Source organism: Armigeres subalbatus, chromosome 2 (assembly GCF_024139115.2).
Source record: "Armigeres subalbatus isolate Guangzhou_Male chromosome 2, GZ_Asu_2, whole genome shotgun sequence".
Classification (NCBI taxonomy): Eukaryota; Metazoa; Arthropoda; class Insecta; order Diptera; family Culicidae; genus Armigeres; species Armigeres subalbatus.
The window spans coordinates 223,392,791-223,410,857 of NC_085140.1; the positions used below are offsets into that span (position 1 = coordinate 223,392,791).

At 41.3% G+C, this 18,067-nt stretch overlaps 2 protein-coding genes and 2 non-coding genes across 6 annotated transcripts in view; 2 read left to right on the plus strand and 2 right to left on the minus strand.

Annotated features, from left to right (window-relative positions):
* LOC134211762 (ubiquinone biosynthesis protein COQ9, mitochondrial-like) overlaps positions 1-2,511 on the plus strand; it is a 36,609-nt gene extending 34,098 nt beyond the window's left edge. Inside the window, exons 3-4 of the mRNA XM_062688975.1 lie at positions 2,120-2,329; positions 2,393-2,511. Of these exons, the coding sequence (XP_062544959.1) occupies positions 2,120-2,329; positions 2,393-2,431 (249 nt within the window). The 3' untranslated portion in view covers positions 2,432-2,511. The remainder of the gene's footprint in view (positions 1-2,119; positions 2,330-2,392) is intronic.
* The window catches only part of LOC134211756 (F-actin-uncapping protein LRRC16A), a 190,551-nt gene that overhangs the window by 39,831 nt on the left and 132,653 nt on the right, over positions 1-18,067 (minus strand). The window lies entirely within an intron of this gene.
* Positions 15,708-15,780, minus strand: Trnat-agu (transfer RNA threonine (anticodon AGU)). The gene has a single exon. It is a non-coding gene; the product is annotated as a tRNA-Thr (tRNA).
* Trnat-agu (transfer RNA threonine (anticodon AGU)) lies at positions 17,378-17,450 on the plus strand. Its single transcript has one exon. It is a non-coding gene; the product is annotated as a tRNA-Thr (tRNA).

The following is an 18,067-nucleotide window of genomic DNA, read 5'->3' on the forward strand; positions in this document are numbered from 1 at the left end:
GTTTGGCATAAACATATTGAACTACATATAGGATTGTACTTGTTTTTTTTCCTTTTCTGGGAAACGTGACAGTTCAGATTACAATTCCCTGTTCAATATTACAAGTTTTATCATTTGATATCATATAAAATGAAAATAAGAAGTTTAAACTTTGACATCAGGATACCAAGGGATGTTCGATCATTTAGTAATCTGCGTTCGATCATTTACTAGGCTAAATTTCAAAATGTGTTGTATGGTGAACTTCCAGTGCGAAGGTTTTTCTATAATTGCCTAAATTCCACCATTTAAAGAAGTACAACACTAACTAGTTGCAGTAACATACTAAATGATAACACAATTCCAATCATTTAGTATAAGCTACTGCTACTAGCTATATACTCCATTATTATTCAAATATAAACATCGAGCTAGCAGCAGAGTTGTGGATAAACCTTTGCATAAGAAGTCTAACATACCACCCATTTTGAAATCTAGCCTCTAGAATGTGCTATTGACAAACTACTAAATGATCGAACGCAGATTACTAAATGATCGATAATATCTTTGCAGGATACTCGCTGACAAGGGATAAAGCTTAAAATTGTTTCATATTTATGAAAAACTTATAAAATAACAAACTTCGTTTTAAAAAATTGAAAATCAAAACCCATTTGTGTTGTCCCATCTTGATATATATTCAATCACATTCCAGATCTTGATACTTTTACATAGTTCCATAGCAATGTACACGTAACGAATATTATGTCAAATTTTCAAAAACATTTTTAGCAATTTATCAGATTTTTTTAATCTTCTTGGTGTAGAATCAGTATGAAAAATTCAACGGCAAATTACTCAAGTTGAAGAAAACTGATGTAGGACATAGGACCAAACTGAGGAAAACGTATTTGAAACAAAACTACAATTTTCGCTCCGGTTCTTATATGAGTAGGGCAAATGTTCCGATCTCCATCTCACTGTACATATATCCATCTCATCGCTAAACAAAAGAAATACGGCACCAAATTCGTCGCTTTTTTGTCAACATGCGTGCTCACTACTGAAAAAATCACAAAATAATAAACAAACCAAATTCTTTCCATTGCTTTGTTTTTGATGGGATGGAAATAGGAGCTATGAGATGAAGTGGCGAACCGTTCCCCTATATATTTGAGAAGTTTACATCACTAGACTATTGGGAGAGCTCCATTCTAATGATTTCATTCAAGATTTTAGTTCAGAAATAGAATTTGCGAGCTTATTCATGAACATAGTTTAGCGGGACAGCTATGCAGAGAAATATATTGTGCCTTGCAACAAAATGACAATATGAAACTATACTGCCCACGTGGTTGATGTGATATCACTTAGAATAAAGATCCTTTTAGCCGCTCACTACTAAAAGTGGCTAGGCTTGCGAGAACTAAATATTGAATACCAGCTTCTGAGGCTAGCCGTCTCAAATTCTTTCCTTTAGCTGTTTGGTAAGATGTACATGTTGTGTTAAAACCATCCTGAAGGTGGCTGGGTTCGATGCCCGGTCCAGTCTAAGAAATTTTCTCGACTTCCATGGGAATAAAGGTATCATCGTGTTAGCCTCACGATATACGAATGCAAAAATAGTAACTTGGCTTAGAAACCTCGCAGGTAATAACTGTGGAAGTGCTAAGAGAACAATAAGCTGCGAGGCGGCGATGTCCCAGTGCGGGATGTAATGCCAATAAGAAGAAGAACTATTGATTCACAATCAATTTTTTTCGTTTCCCACTAATTTTAGCTATGCCAAATAACTTTTGTTCTAACATTTTCCTCAAAGATGATTGAAATCTTTGAAAAAAGTCGTGGGAAGGAAAGAGTTAAGCGACACAGGGGCGCGAGTAAATGAGTTTTTTTAAAGCTTTCATGAGAACCAGTATGGAAACAATCAACTTTTCATTAAGTCGTCGTATATTATGCATTATACAGCATTTTTCACAATAAGCCTGTATAATCTTTGATAAGTAATAAAGATTGGTAACGGCAAAACGTGTTGCCCAAGTATACCCTTTTCGAATAATGTATTTCAAAATTTATGCCAAATGAATATTCTATACTAATTCCATAGGCTTTCAACTACACTAATTTATTTATTTTTCAGTTCAACTGGTATACTCGACGTGTAGGTCTGGCTAGTATTTACAAAGCGACGGAGTTGTACATGTTGCAAGATACCTCAAAAGATCACGAAAAAACATGGAAATTCCTGGAAAGACGAGTCGAGGAAGCCAGAATACTGCATGATTTTCTAGTCAAGTCAGAAACCGCAACGTTGCATATTCAAAACGCACTAGGATCTTCCTTTTCTACTGTAAGCGTAATTTTGACATTTATGTTGATGTTTATTAAAGAAAAGTTTCTATTCTATTTGCAGGCGCGCAACATCCTTGGGCTGAATTTCGATAGGCGGTGATAGATAGGAGAGTGGATTCTTTTGTAGCTCCAGAATAAACAGCAACCAAATATATTTGTTTTTTTGTTCATGTGTACAATGGAATTCTTTCATTTTTGTTCCTATAGCTATCATTTTTGACTTTCTCGTACTATACTAAGGTGAACCGACATGCTAAGGGCATCTTTAATAAGGGCATATTTAGTAGAGTTATAAATTATATGGAAGTTAGGAAATGAAATTAAAACTGTAAAAATCTTCAACAAACTTTGTAGTTTTAAAAATTCCAACAGTTTCATTAGAATTTTTTTGAACTGGAATACTCTGCCGTTTTACGCATAATTGTCACATGTTACCTTTGATGAAGAAATCCAAACTCAAGTCAAGTTGTCTGCTGCTGCTGTATTTTTGCACGAATTTGCAACAGAATGAGTCTGGTTATATTTGTTCGTAAATGTTAGATCACTTTATCCGCTTCAAAAATTTTAGTTTCCTAGCAGTTTGACATTTGAATTAGCATCGGAAGATCATATTTTCGTTTTTCAGTATAAAACATGTTTGTAACTGCTACTGAAGATGCATTTCTCGTTTAAAATTTTTACAGCTGTAAATTGAGGAAAAAGTATAACTAGAACTGTAACATTACTAAATATGTATAATCGAAAACGAATGTATGATCTTCCGAATGTCTAACTGCTGTGATGTCGATGAAACTGAATGTTTTGAAGCTGATGAAGTGATCTATAGTATAGTTTTGTTTTGAACAAAATATAACTCAAGTAAATTCTGTTCAGAAAAATATATTAAGCTCGTTTAGTGGGAGTCAATGTATTCAAACTTAAGCCTAAGACGAACAAGTACTGTTACATTGTGAATTCCACAGTTAATTATTAAAGTATATTTTAGCAGATACGTATTCGACCACAACTGTGTGGGTCAGAAATACGTATCTCGCAAAAGACTTCTTTAACGATGAAATTAACTGGTGGAATTGATATGACAGTACTAAATCGTCTTAGACGGTTTAAATTCTGTTGCAAATTTGTGCAAAGATACAACTGAGCAGTACTCCACTTAAAAAAATTCTAACGAAACTGTTCGAATTTTCTAAACTACAACGTCTGTTGAAGGTGGCATTTTTAATCAATTTCATTTCCTAACTCCCATACAATTTATAACTCTACTAAAGATGCCCTACAGTTCTATTTTGCCATCGCGTCCGCCGTTCTTGTTCTCTCTCGCTTTCGTTAAACACAATTCGCAACAATTAAACACAATGGGAAAATACACTTGTGGTCGATTTTTTGAGTAACCTTAAGCCTCCAATTCGTCCCGACATTGGGAAAGTCAAGAATTTCTTGGATGATCAAATAAAGATCAATTATGCGGATGTGAAAAGCATTCAGTTGCATAACACCAGGGGTCTGATGTTTTGGTTGTGTTTTCGTAGTGTGAATGCAGTCTCGTTTCTTCTGCTTGTCGTTTATGGAACTGTCAGTGTGGAACGCACCTATCTCTTTCTTTTCCCATGATTCTTCTTAGGGCTGTCAGTGCGGAATTTTCTATGTTGGCTACGAAATGAACTGTGGTGGAGGCATACAAGTGTCAGTCCCGTGCATAACACCCGCAATTGTGTTCTGATAGAATAGACAAATTAGCCGCTTTGCGCTATCAATCAGAGCACAATTGCAAGCGAACTATTATGTGCAAAGAAAAGCAATATCAGATTCCGGTTTAGGTGGATAGCGAGGCGGTGGACGTTAGGGTTCACGATCTATCTCCAACGGTGAGCCACAGTGCCGTACATGAGTAGGTATATGCTCAAGTACGGAGAAGTGATTTCTATCCGTAACGAAACATGGAAGCATTATTTTCCGGGGATTTCAAACGGTGTACTGGTAGTGCGAATAAATTTATTTCAACACATACCATCGTTCATAACCATTGGAAAATATAACGCCATGGTAACTTACAATAATCAGCCGAAAATATGTAACCGGTGCAATCAAGCAGCGCACCCTAATGAAGCATGTGCAGAAGCGAATGGCAAAATAGCAACAGTGACCACACCGCTATCCTCAAATGACGAGTTGTTCAGTCAGGCCGACTTCCCACCGATAAACAATAACGAGAAGTTATCATCGTCTCCTGCTACAAATGAAACCGCAGCAGAAGAACAACCACAAAACGATGACGAGTGGGCCGACGTCGAAAACAACGCAAAACAATTTCATCGTCCGAGTACAATGAGATAACGCACAAACGCCGGAGATCAAAGCGAAAAAACGTGTACGGATCAGTGTTTTATCAACGCGGATCAAATTGAAATAGTCAAGAAATTGAAAATAAAATTTGGGAAATGAAAAAGGAAAGGGGTTTAGTACTAAGCAGCAGTTACAAATTGCACTTTTTCCAATTTTTTTATGGGCCGCCCTCTTATTCCGTTCTATTTGATGCCCTGGTGCTCTGGACAAAATTTCAGGCCAAATCGGTCATCGTTTGGGCGGTGCTAAACTTATTGGAAGTTTCTATGGAAAAAGATATGGAGAAACATTGGAAAACAGAGATTTGCTGTTAGATTGCACCATTTACGATTAAAAAAAACTTCAATTATTGGCAAGAATTATATAGAATGCTTATTAAAATATCACCTATGCAGGAAAGTAGTGGAGTTCACCCGGCACATTTATAAGCATTTTGCTGAAGTGTTATCTGAGTAAATTTATTACTTTTCCAATATAAAAGAAGCGAAATTTCTTCAAATTACACTTCAGTAAAATACTAATTACTTTGCCAGGTGTACACTAATCTTCTCGCGGTTTTTAGCAAAACATAACGTTGGACCGGTTTATTTTGTACGGAATCTCGCTCGCTTACAGCACAGTAATTCGTGTTGCAGTAACTGTGCTCTCGTATTTAGTCTGTTGTGCTATTCAAAGAGACCTTGATGTGCTGCAAGAATGGTGCCAAATTACTAGCATGAATATAAATGCCGGGAAAAGTAGGATTATATCGTTTACCCGATCTCGTTCCCCATTGTTGCAGGACTGTACAATGGCTTTAAAAGCATTAAGGTTCCCCCAAACACACGCGACACGACAGTCGCGACGCGATTCTATCGCTTGGCGACTGCGATTCTGTCGCCGTTGGTATGGAATAACATTAGTGTATTGCTTGCAGCGACCCAACGATAGAATCGCGGCGACTAGTTGTCGCCGTCGCGGCGATGAAATCGCTTAGGTTTGGGGGATCCTTTACAGCGTGTAAGTTCCATCAAGGATCTTGGAGAGGCCGACGTGGGCATAATGCTACATTAGCAGGAAGAGCTTATAAAGACTATTCCTACACAAACAGACGAACCATCGTATTATTGCCGACATGAAGAACTTTTCTTGAAAACTACTTGAAAACATTGAGCACCTGCTCAATGATGTCAAAAACGTACTGGCTACGACCTGATGCTACGTACACACCAGTCAAGCAGTTCGACGAACATTAACTCCGCCCCCAAGAAAACGCTTTGGTTGCTGCTTTGATTGAGCGTGTGTGACATTGTTCGAAAAACCATTTGACAGTTGGCGGCTCGGTTGGAAAAAATTAAAACGGTTTGATTTTGGTTTGAGTAGTCGGGGGCGGAGTCAAGGTTCGTCGAACATGTTTGAGCATTTGTAGTGAAGTTACACAAACCCCATATATTTTTGGATGGTTGGTGCTCAAGTTGGCGCTTCAGTCGTTCGTGTGTGCAATATTGTTGGTCGAATAAATTGATTGTTCGTGCCGCTGTTGGTAAAACTTGATGGATGTTTGAATAAACGAGAGGTGGAGTCAATGTTGGTCAAACTGCTTGACCGTGTGTACGTTCCATGAGACCTACGACCAACCAAAACAACGAACGCTTATGCATTTCGCTAAATGAACATATGAAGTCGTGTGACTCACGTGCGACCTCCACAATTGCCAACATTTGTAAGTCGAATACGGCATTGTAACAAAAAAATTCATCATCTTTGGCGAGCTGGAAAATAAAAGGTGACACGCTGTAGTAGCTCATCCAGCCGGTGGCTTAGCAGGTCAAAGGCGAACATCCTCTGCAAATATGCACGTCTTTGGCGGAGCGGTTCCAAGTGTATTAGCTGACAACGATCCTCGTACTGTGGTAATCGCAAAGGATTGGTATTCAAATATGCTGCGAACATGACAGCTGTGCAAACTTTTAAAATGGTAAATTGGCTTAGAAACCTCGCAGTTGATAACTGTGGAAGTGCTTAATGTGAACACTAAGCTGCGAGGCGGCTCTGTCCCAGTGTGGGGATGTAATGCCAACAGCAAGAAGAAGTAGAAGACACAAAAATATTATGAAAACTTTACAAACAGAAAACAAAATCACGAAAACAAAAATATCAATCTGATTCAGCTCACTGGCATAAAAAAATGATTGTTAAATTAATAATACCAAATACAATATATATAAAATATAAAATGGCGAGAAAAAAGTCCAAAGCACATGTATCTAGATTACTAAAGTTGTTACAATTTTGTGGAAAAAATTGCCTAGGGGGAAGGGATGATAGATCATAGAAGTTTCCCTCTATATATAGTTAATTGATGCATAATTCGTTTTCATGGTATAAATTTTAATCAAACATGATTTTGCTACTGATATTCCGTAACCAAATTTTTGTGAGAGATAATCGAAGCCATTCTTTTCCATAGGGGGATGGTATGGCATGTGCATAACACATAAGCATATGTTGCTCAAGAACTGGAGTACCTAATCAAATAATTGACATCATGACAGCAAATTTTGATTTCAAACTTTGCTCGGGATGGAACGTTATAGACGGAAGCGGAGACAGCAGACCCGCCTTTTTCAGGAGAAGAAATGCCGCCTGGAAGAAGCGGAGTGCAAGGAGATGGAACAGCTGAGCCGTTCTCAAGATACACGCAAATTCTATCAGAAGCCCAACGCATCTCGCAGAGGCTTCGTGCCGCGAGCCGAAATGTGCCGGGATAAGGATGGGAGCATCTTGACAAACGAACGTGTGGTGATCGAAAGGTGGAAGCAGCACTACGAGGAACATCTGAATGGCGCTGAGAGTACAGGCAGTGAAAGTCAAGGCAGCGGAGGAGATGACAACGTCAGTTCAGCGGACGATGGAAGCCAACCAGCCCCACCTTGAGGGGAAGTTAAGGATGCCATTCAACAGCTAAAGACCAACAAAGCCGCTGGTAAGGATGGTATCGGAGCTGAGCTCATCAAGATGGGCCCGGAAAAGCTGGCCACTTGCCTGCACAAACTGATGAGTCAGAATCTGGGAAACCGAACAGCTACCGGAGGAGTGGAAGGAAGGGTTATATGCCCCCATCTACAAGAAAGGCGACAAACTGGAGTGTGAGAACTTTCGAGCGATCACCATCCTTAATGCCGCCTACAAAGTGATATCCCAGATCATCTTCCGTCGTCTATCACTATTAGTGAACGAGTTCGTGGGAAGTTATCAAGCCGGCTTCGTTGACGGCCGCTCGACAATGGAACAGATCTTCATTGTAACGGGAAATCCTTCAAAAATGCCGTGAATACCAGGTCTCAACGCACCATCTGTTCGTTGATTTCAAGGCGGCATACGACAGTATAGACCGCTTAGAGCTATGGAAAATTATGGACGAGAACAGCTTCCCTGCGAAGCTTACCAGACTGATCAAAGCAACGGTGGATGGTGTGCAAAACTGTGTGAAGATTTCGGGCGAACACTCCAGTTCGTTCGAATCGCGCCGGGGACTAAGACAAGGTGATGGACTTTCGTGCCTGTTGTTCAACATTGCGCCAGAACAGCCGGGTACGATTTTCAACAGATCCAGTCAATTTATTTGCTTCGCGGATGACATGGACATTGTCGGCCGAACATTTGCAAAAGTGGCAGAACTGTACACCCGCCTGAAACGTGAAGCAACAAAAGTTGGACTGGTGGTGAATGCGTCAAAGACAAAGTACATGCTTGTGGGCGGAAACGAGCGCGACAGGGCCCGCCTGGGAAGCAGTGTTACGATACACGGGATACCTTCGAGGTGGTTGAGGAATTCGTCTTACCTCGGATCCTTGCTAACGGCTGACAACAACGTTAGTCGTGAAATACGAAGGCGCATCATCTGTGGAAGTCGGGCCTACTACGGGCTTCAGAAGAAACTGCGGTCGAAAAAGATTCGCCACCGCACCAAATGTGTCATGTACAAGACGCTTATAAGACCGGTTGTCCTCTACGGACATGAAACATGGACAATGCTCGAGGAGGACTTGCAAGCACTCAGAGTATTCGAGAGACGGGTGCTTAGGACCATCTTTGGCGGTGTGCAAGAAGACGGTGTGTGGCGGCGAAGAATGAACCATGAGCTCGCCCAACTCTACGGCGAACCCAGTATCCAGAAGGTAGCTAAAGCCGGAAGGGTACGATGGGCAGGACATGTTGCAAGAATGCCGGACAGCAACCCTGCAAAGATGGTGTTCGCTTCCCGATCCGGCAGGTACGAGACGGCGTGGAGCGCAGCGAACGAGATGGGCAGACCAGGTGCAGATCGACTTGGCGAGCGTGGGGCGTATCCGAGGATGGAGAGATGCGGCCTCGAACCGTGTATTGTGGCGTCAAATTGTTGATTCAGTGTTATCTGTTTAGATGTTAACTAAATAAATGAAAATGAATGGTTTCGAATTTTGAGCGTTTGTAAAATTTCTCCCGTCGAATCTGGGATCCGATTGGAATTTCCCGTCATCAATTTTGCACGGTTATTCAAAACTCTTTTGCGTGAAGGGCATTCCCAGAAATTGTATTTATGATTGCCCCCATAATTTGCGTACTTAAATTTATTGGAATCTTCTCTCACAGGACATGTGACAATGTTTGGTTCCATGACCCCACTTTTGGCACTTACGGCACTGGGTGGGGTTTTGGAAATTTATCCCTACGGACATGTGACATAATACAGGCCTTTTCCAAACTTTTCATATTATTTAGTTCACTTTTGTTAAAGTGAACTGAATAAAATTCTTGAAAAATACCTCTCTGGGAAGTACCAGAACGAGATTTCTTTTTCATCTTAATTACTTGAACGTGCGCAAACTCAAGTAATTGAGAAATATCAATTTTAATCTCACCCAGTGATTTATCATCACTGGGGAGATCTTTCAAGACGACTTTGAACAATCGCTCAGTTTTGTCGTCGTATGTGAAGAACTTCTGGCGCTTCTCAGTTAAATACTGGAGAAGACGTTTGCGATCGTCAAAGGATCCCGGCAAAACGCGGCAGTCACCCTTCCAAGCAATCTGAAATGAAATCTTGATCCCCTGAAGGTTACTCAAGAATTCATTCCGAAAGCCAGAAAACTCGGCAACAGATACCACAATTGACGGAATCCGTTGTTTCTTCGCATGAATCGAATCACCTGGGCTAGAGGTAGATTCGATTTTCTCAAATTCGTCATTAATCAAATCGAACTGATTGCTCAGTTCGATTGGAGAAGAAATAATGTCAATGTTAGAGTTAGAAGGAATATCTGAAGTCTCCAGCTTCCTTCTATTTTTTCCCCGCTTGGGCTGGACGGTCTTGAGACCTTGTTTCTTTGAAGGAAGTGGAGAATTCAGAGATTCCCCCTTCCTCTTGTTTTTGTTAATACTGTTAGGTTTAGGATTAGCGACGAGCTTGGTAGGCTAGTGGCTACTGCTTCTGCCTTATAAGCAGGATGTCGTCTCGACTATACTGCCCATGATCGCATATTTGTAACATTTGCATTTTGGTTGATTTTGTAAATCGTTTGTCAATCCTCCCCACAAACTCAATCATTTCCAACTTACCACAGATAAGCAACATAGTAAAGTTTATTTTACTGTTGTGGGATAAGATGCAGTAAATTGAGCTTTCTGAATGATTCGCAGGCTTTTCCCGAAGTGAACAAAAATGCCTGTGTTACAAATATGCGATCATGGGCAGTATAGGAGAGTGAATTGCCTTCATCTAAGAGGTAGTGATTAGTCCCAAATCATTATCTGTGTAACGAATGAAAGTGATGCTACCCTCGTACAATAGTCTTGGCTTGTACCAACTACGAATTTGTGCGAATTGCTCAATGCTTATTAGGATTAGGTTTAGGATTAGATCAGTTTTATTAAATTTCCGTAGACTTCGTAACGTCTTACGAAATATACAATAGCAAAAATTATTTAGTTATGAACAAAATAATATAATTAAGGACCAGGGTTTGCAGAAATCGCTCTCAATAGATAACGAACAACGATAAAAGAGAGGCAAAAACTGTTCCGAATCATAACAAGCCATGATAGCAAATTTATCAAACTTGTATACAAGTGCGAAAATACAGAATGGAATAGGCAGCCTCCACAGAAAATGATGATTCTTGCTTTGTTTTCGCTCCGATCGTGTTGGTTACTGCACAGCTGTGTAGAACAAGTTGAAATGCATCATCAGGGCTAGTGCTCCCCTGATTTGGAGCTTCTAAAAGAAATTTATCATGAGGTATAGCATCCCGAATCAGTTCTCTATCATAACAGCTTGCGAAAAAAGTCTCTCGCGGTATGCTACGTATCGTATATGTATACTGTATACTGTAACAGAGATGATACGTGAGAGACTTGTTCTTTATCTTTAGGATTTAATCCTAAGTTAAGTTAAGGACAGATGTGTCCAAATTCAATAATAGTTAATAAATATACAACGAAATTTAAATTTGTTTTATAACATGCTATCAATGACAAAATTACTTTTGCCGATGAATAAATTTTCCTACATTCTATCTCGAAACTTTTCGATTCGTCGTTGAAAACAATGACATTTGTCTTCAGCGACTGGTTCCCCGATAGACCTTATGTAAATGTTTTTCACTGATACATAAATAATACTGTCAAAACTTGAATTTGACAATAAAAAAATCAGCTAAAAGCTCTATTTTTTACATCGGTGCACTCACACAAACAATCGACATTAATTGTCAAAAATCAAGGTTACCAACTCTATAACTTTCCCCTTGTCGCCGGGTGTGGCGCTGAGTGCTCGGCGCGGAAACCCAAAAGTGGGAATACAATTTTGGGATTTATTTGCAATACTAATTTATCACATTGCGAAGTGAAATATTTAGTCCAATGTTTTTATTTTTTTTATTACTGCAATACATACATTTTTAAAAGTGATTCATTAAGTGATGAATTTATTATTAGAAAGAAAAAATCAATAAAATGAACATTAGTATAAAAAGATGTTTCAGCCAAGTGCGGCGAACCTATGTAATAATGTATACACGATTATAAGGAAGTATAAGGAAACAATTCGCCCTCCTTAGCCGTGCAATAAGACGCGCGGCTACAAAGCAAGACCATGCTGAGGGTGCCTGGGTTCGATTCTCGGTGCCGGTCTAGCAATTTTCGGATTAGAAATTGTCTCGACTTCACTGGGCATAAAAGTATCATCGTGTTAGCCTCATGATATACGATTGCCAAAATGGTAACTTAGCTTAGAAACCTCGCAGTTAATAACTGTTGAAGTGCTTAATGAACGCTAAGCTGCGAGGCGGCTCTGACTGCTCCAGTGTTGGGATGTAATGCCAATAAGAAGAAGAAGGAAACAATTAGTTATTTAAAAAACTTCTTTTTGCTAATTATTTGCAACATGGGAGCTATGAGATGGAGGACCGGAACAGTTACCCTGTGTATTTTTTGTTTGTTTTGGTTTTGAATTATTGTAAATATTTTTCATACATATTATGATTTATTAAAGTTATATATTTTTTTGCGTTACATATTTAATATTTTGTGTTGAACTTAATTTTAAAATTAAAAAAAACACTCTAATAAAGAGGAAAAAAAATTATATTTCTTTATTTTATTTGAGTTATATTTAAAGAGAAATACAAACATGTTATTTTTGCCCTCAAGAAGACACCAACTCCGTGTCGAAACGTTGGACAAATAAAAAATTTGTTTCAATTTTTGAAGACTGCGTAGCCACTTTAAGTTGAAATGAGGAATTACAAAAAAAGGAAAAACAATCTGTTTTTACCTCGTAATATGAAGAAATGCAAAGGTGAAAAGAAAAATTAGGAGTGTAAAAAAAATATACATTGTGAAAACAAATGAAAATATAAGATGAGGAAATATATGCTTTTTTTAGGTCAGGAAATTATACATTGCTTATGCCAGGTCTGTTTTATAATATTGTAGTATACACGGTTAGAAAAAAGTACCTAAAATTTGTTTCTTCTAAAAATGTACAATAGATAACGAACAACGATAAAAGAGAGCCACGAACCTCTTCGAATCATAACAAGCCATGAAAACAAAACTATCGAACTTGTATACAAGTTGGAAAAAACTGATTTGGATAGGCGGCTCCACCGATGGGGAGTGATTATTATTATTATCTATTGCATTTATTTGACAGGCTCAGGCGTGTATAACACTTAACGTACTATCATGGAAACAGCTGATTTTTTTTGTTCCCGGTTTAACAGCGTGTTCTCCGATGAAGCAATCGCTTATGCAATCGATGCTGTCAAAATTAATGTTCCTCAACTGTCAAATCTTGGGCATAATTTTACCGTTACACTGGACACGGTATCTGGTGCCCTGAAATCATCTACCGGATATGGTCCAGATTGTATTCCATCGCTTCTATTGAAAAGATGCTCATCAGCATTAGTGTTACCGTTAGCTACAGTCTTCATAAGTCCCTGACAACCGGACCGGGATAGCTGCACTGAATGCTGTATCTAAACTGTTTGAACTCTGTCCCTTACCGCGTCATGCTGAGCTCTGGCGTGGTGGACCTCTTTTCCCGAGCAACTCGTGGGACCAAAATGGAAAACCAAGTCAATTCTTTAATTAGTGGTAGTAGTGTAGGCGACAACCCCTTCGCAAGAGGTGGGTTGTTCAGGTCTCCGCCTAGGAGGCCAGAGGCAATAGTCGGCAGCTCAGTGCGCAGCGCCAGCGTGGGTCACTCAACCTTCCTCTCGGCTAGAAAAACGCCGGTAGGGGTTATTGACGGCCCATGGCTTGTGGAGGCGATGAACCGCAAACGCGATGGGCTTTCGGCCTTCGAGGTGGCGACGGAACAGCTGGACGCCATCGTCGACTTTGCGTCATCGAAGCATAATATCAGCAAGTACCTCAAGAGGAGCTTGCAGAAACTTCAAAAGTCGATGCTGGACGCCAAGCTGGAGAGGGCGGTCGGGACGGCCAAGTGTAAACCCGTGAAATCGGTGGAGTCGAGGTCTACCCAGACTGAGGCCCAAGGATTCGCGGACTCGGACAACGTCGAATCGACCGAAGGCGTGCCAGCGAAGACGGTAGTACCAAAGTCTACCCAGACTGAGGCTCAAGTATTTGCGGGTACGTCGGGGGAGACAGTCTCCAGGGGATGAGCTCCCTGGGGGCCGCTCCAAAACGCGGAGGGTTACTACCCCCAACAAGGGTAGTGGGGCTGGGAAGCTGAACCCCGGCCAGGTACCTCCAAAACCGGGGGAGGAAGGACCTGGAAAGATCCGTCCACTCAGGAAAGACGGTGGTAAGGGGTTACGGCAGGCTGAAAGTTCTCAGCCGCACCAGACCAGGGAAATAGAGGGGGATGACGCTTCCTGGACCCTGATCAAGATCAAGAGGAAACCGAAGACGTCAAGGGCCGAAAAGAAGGCCCAGTCGAATGAGGGTAGCAAGAAGTCTAGGGTAGGCGCCAATCGCTCCAGGGGCGATGCCCTAGTCATCACGGCGGACGAGGCTAAGTACTCGGACGTCTTGAAGGCGATGAGGAGTGACGTCAAGCTCGGTGAACTCGGCGCCGACGTACGTCGAATAAGACGTACCCGGATGGGCGAGATGATCCTCGAACTGAAGCGGGGCGTCTCGCAAAAGGGCTCCGCCTACAGGAAGTTGGCGGAGGAAGTTCTAGGCGAGACAGTCAAGGTGAGGGCACTCACTACGGAGGTGAATCTAAGGGTTAAAGACCTGGACGAGATCACCGAAGTCGAAGAACTCGTCACGGCACTGCGGCGACAGTGTGATGTGGAGACGCCCACCGCAGCCGTTCGGCTACGGAAAGGTCCGGCAGGGACGCAGGTAGCATTGGTTCGGCTATCTGCAGCGGACGCCTCCAAGGTAGTCAAGTTAGGGAGCGTTAAGGTGGGATGAAAAATATATAAAGCTCTTTTAGTGGAATGTCCGTCTAGGATGGAAAACCGTCTAGGACGAATTAAGTACTCTCCATTTAATTCCACCAGTTAATTTTCTTTATCTTTGCAGATACGTATTTCGACCACAACTGTGTGGTCGCATCCGTCGAGGGATTGTCGCCGCCAAGAAGGTTAGACTGTGGATCCGAAAAAAACTAGTGTATCAAAACTATATACACCCAGGTTTTTTACACGGTTGGGTTTCTTTAATTTCTCGGTTAACCTGAACTTTCACAGTTTTTAAATACCCCCTGATTTTTTTTGATTTTTTCGTGGGGTTAACTCATTTGCTTCATTGACGCTGAAGGTCTTAAACGACCAAAACCAAACCGTGTAAAAAAACCTGGGTGTAAATCTAAACGTTACTTCACCTAGGAATTTAGGTCTGCCTTAATTTGTATTTTTTTCTATCATTTTTAAGGCAATCGATTTGAACTCGATAAATTTGAGCCGTTTCTAACTTCGAATTGAAATTGAATTAAAATAAAACTTATACTTCTATTTTAGTTAGGCTGCTCCATTATAATTTTTTTTCGTCACGAAATATATTATTATTTTTAAGATTGGTTTGGGTTCTATATAGTTACAAAGCATTTACCCATTGGTTAATATTTCGAGAATTATTTTTCTTTAATTCGCTTATTTTTTTGTATTTGAATTAAGTTCGGTTTAATTGTCGGAGACGTTTGGGTAACTGAGTGCGACATCGGTTGTGATTAAATTATAATAACCTGCCCTGAGATGGTGTTTCATGTCGGGTAATTCGGACACGAGTTAACGGGCCTTCCAACTTGGAAGTTGGCGCTTAAACCGTTTGCTTAGCGGAACGGAACGTTTCAACATAATCACCAAGTTTAACGGACATACTGCGCCCGGTAAGATATGATCGAAGCCAAGTAAGTACCCTGTCATTTAAACCTAATTTATCAAATTTCAATCAAAGGTAATTGCCTATTTCCGGGGATTAAACCACCCGACTTGGACGTTAATTTACAATGTTATGAAAACTCATATGTGAATATGTACGTTATGTGGAAGATATTGATTTGGAAAATGTATTGGAGGTAACCACTTTTCCTTCGATGGGAATCGAACCCATGACCCTACAGTACTAGACTGGTGCTTTAACCAACTAAGCTACGAAGGACCTCCGTCGGCCTATCAAATCAAATTTGGCAATAGCTATTTCGTGGTTCATTTTGTCGAACGCTGCTGACAAGTCTGTGTAGATAGCGTCTACCTGACCTTTTTCCATTTCACGTATGATGAACGAAGTGAAGGGTGACAAGTTGGTGGTGGTGAAACGTTTGGGTACAAAACCGTGTTAATTGGGCGAAACATAATGGGCGCTTATATGTACCAGTTCTTCGAGTACGATGAGTTCAAACAGTTTTTTTTTCTACCTAAGCAATGGAGGGGGAATCTGCTCAACAGACATCCTGGGTTGACCAGGAAGTGCGTGGTTAGGGATCGCCGAGGGAGGCAGGACTACATCCCCGACCCGCTAAACCGTTTCCATTGCCGCCAAGCCCATAGTCCCTTCGGTAGAACCAGAAAGTAATGCTTCAAAGGGGGGGGGGGGCAGTGCACAACGCACCCTCGAGGTTAGCTGCGTGTCCTTGCAGCACCGAACATCGTAACTCGCTTTTTTAGAAGAACACCATGGTATCGTGCCAGCGCGTTGCCGGCTTTCCAGGTGCTTTTACCACGCCCTATGTCCTCGGAAGGTGGGAAGGGTCGACTTCGCGCCTGCTTCCCTCTGCACGACTGGTATCAAGAATGATGATGCCGCGTGCACCCCAAATTGACCTTTCTGCGATAGAGCCTATTCGCCAGCACACAGAGGGACTTGCCGACGCGGTGCCTACGCCTGCCCCAGCCTTGACGAGCACCCTTTCCGTCCTCGGGCTCGGAACCCGCCTGAAGTTGACCGACGCCGCGAAAGCGACAGAACCAAGTAGTTATTCGCGCGGCCATTTGTTCGATAAAAGGATCGAGTTCGACCACAGGGCATGATCACCGGTATGACCCATGAAGCCGACTCCGAACCCTTGGACCACCTCTTATTTGCGCTTGAACTAGCCATCCTTGAGTCCACGTGCCACCTTCTGTGTAGCTCCGAGACGATTTGGGCGATGGCCGATAAAACGGCGTTCCAGCCAACTTCATCTTTACACATCCTCCGAACAAGGTTTTCCGGGGTAGTGTCCAGACCACATGTGGCAAGCATGTGGTCCCGCATTGCGCGAAAACGTGGTCACACGAGCAACACGAGGCCGAGCAAGCCAGCTGCGTTACCTGCACTTCGATTTTGCAGCACGCTTAAACATGGGGTGCTTGCTGTTCACAGCTTTGCTGGAACAAATCAAACAATTGGGAGGGTTCGTGCAGCATTGTGCATTATGTCCCTCCAATCCGCAACGTCGGTTGAGCTTGCTTCTGTCAGGGCCTTTGCAGTCCCATTGCTTGTGCCCCGGTTCCAGGCACTTGAAGCAAACTTCGGGTTGCTCATATATGCCCACAGTGTATACCGACCACCCCACTTTCAACCGTCTAAGACGAATTAAGTACTCTCCATTTAATTCCACCAGTTAATTTTCTTTATCTTTGCAGATACGTATTTCGACCACAACTGTGTGGAAAAAGGTCAGGTAGACGCTATCTACACAGACTTGTCAGCAGCGTTCGACAAAATGAACCACGAAATAGCTATTTCCAAATTTGATTTGATAGGCCGACGGAGGTCCTTCGTAGCTTAGTTGGTTAAAGCACCAGTCTAGTACTGTAGGGTCATGGGTTCGATTCCCATCGAAGGAAAAGTGGTTACCTCCAATACATTTTCCAAATCAATATCTTCCACATAACGTACATATTCACATATGAGTTTTCATAACATTGCAAATTAACGTCCAAGTCGGGTGGTTTAATCCCCGGAAATAGGCAATTACCTTTGATTGAAATTTGATAAATTAGGTTTAAATGACAGGGTACTTACTTGGCTTCGATCATATCTTACCGGGCGCAGTATGTCCGTTAAACTTGGTAATTATGTTGAAACGTTCCGTTCCGCTAAGCAAACGGTTTAAGCGCCAACTTCCAAGTTGGAAGGCCCGTTAACTCGTGTCCGAATTACCCGACATGAAACACCATCTCAGGGCAGGTTATTATAATTTAATCACAACCGATGTCGCACTCAGTTACCCAAACGTCTCCGACAATTAAACCGAACTAAATTCAAATACAAAAAAATAAACGAAATAAAGAAAAATAATTCTCGAAAAATTAACCAATAGAACCCAAGCCAATCTTAAAAATAATAATATATTTCGTGACGAAAGAAAAATAATGGAGTAGCCTAACTAAAATAGAAGTAAGTTTTATTTTAATTCAATTTCAATTCGAAGTTAGAAACGGCTCAAATTTATCGAGTTCAA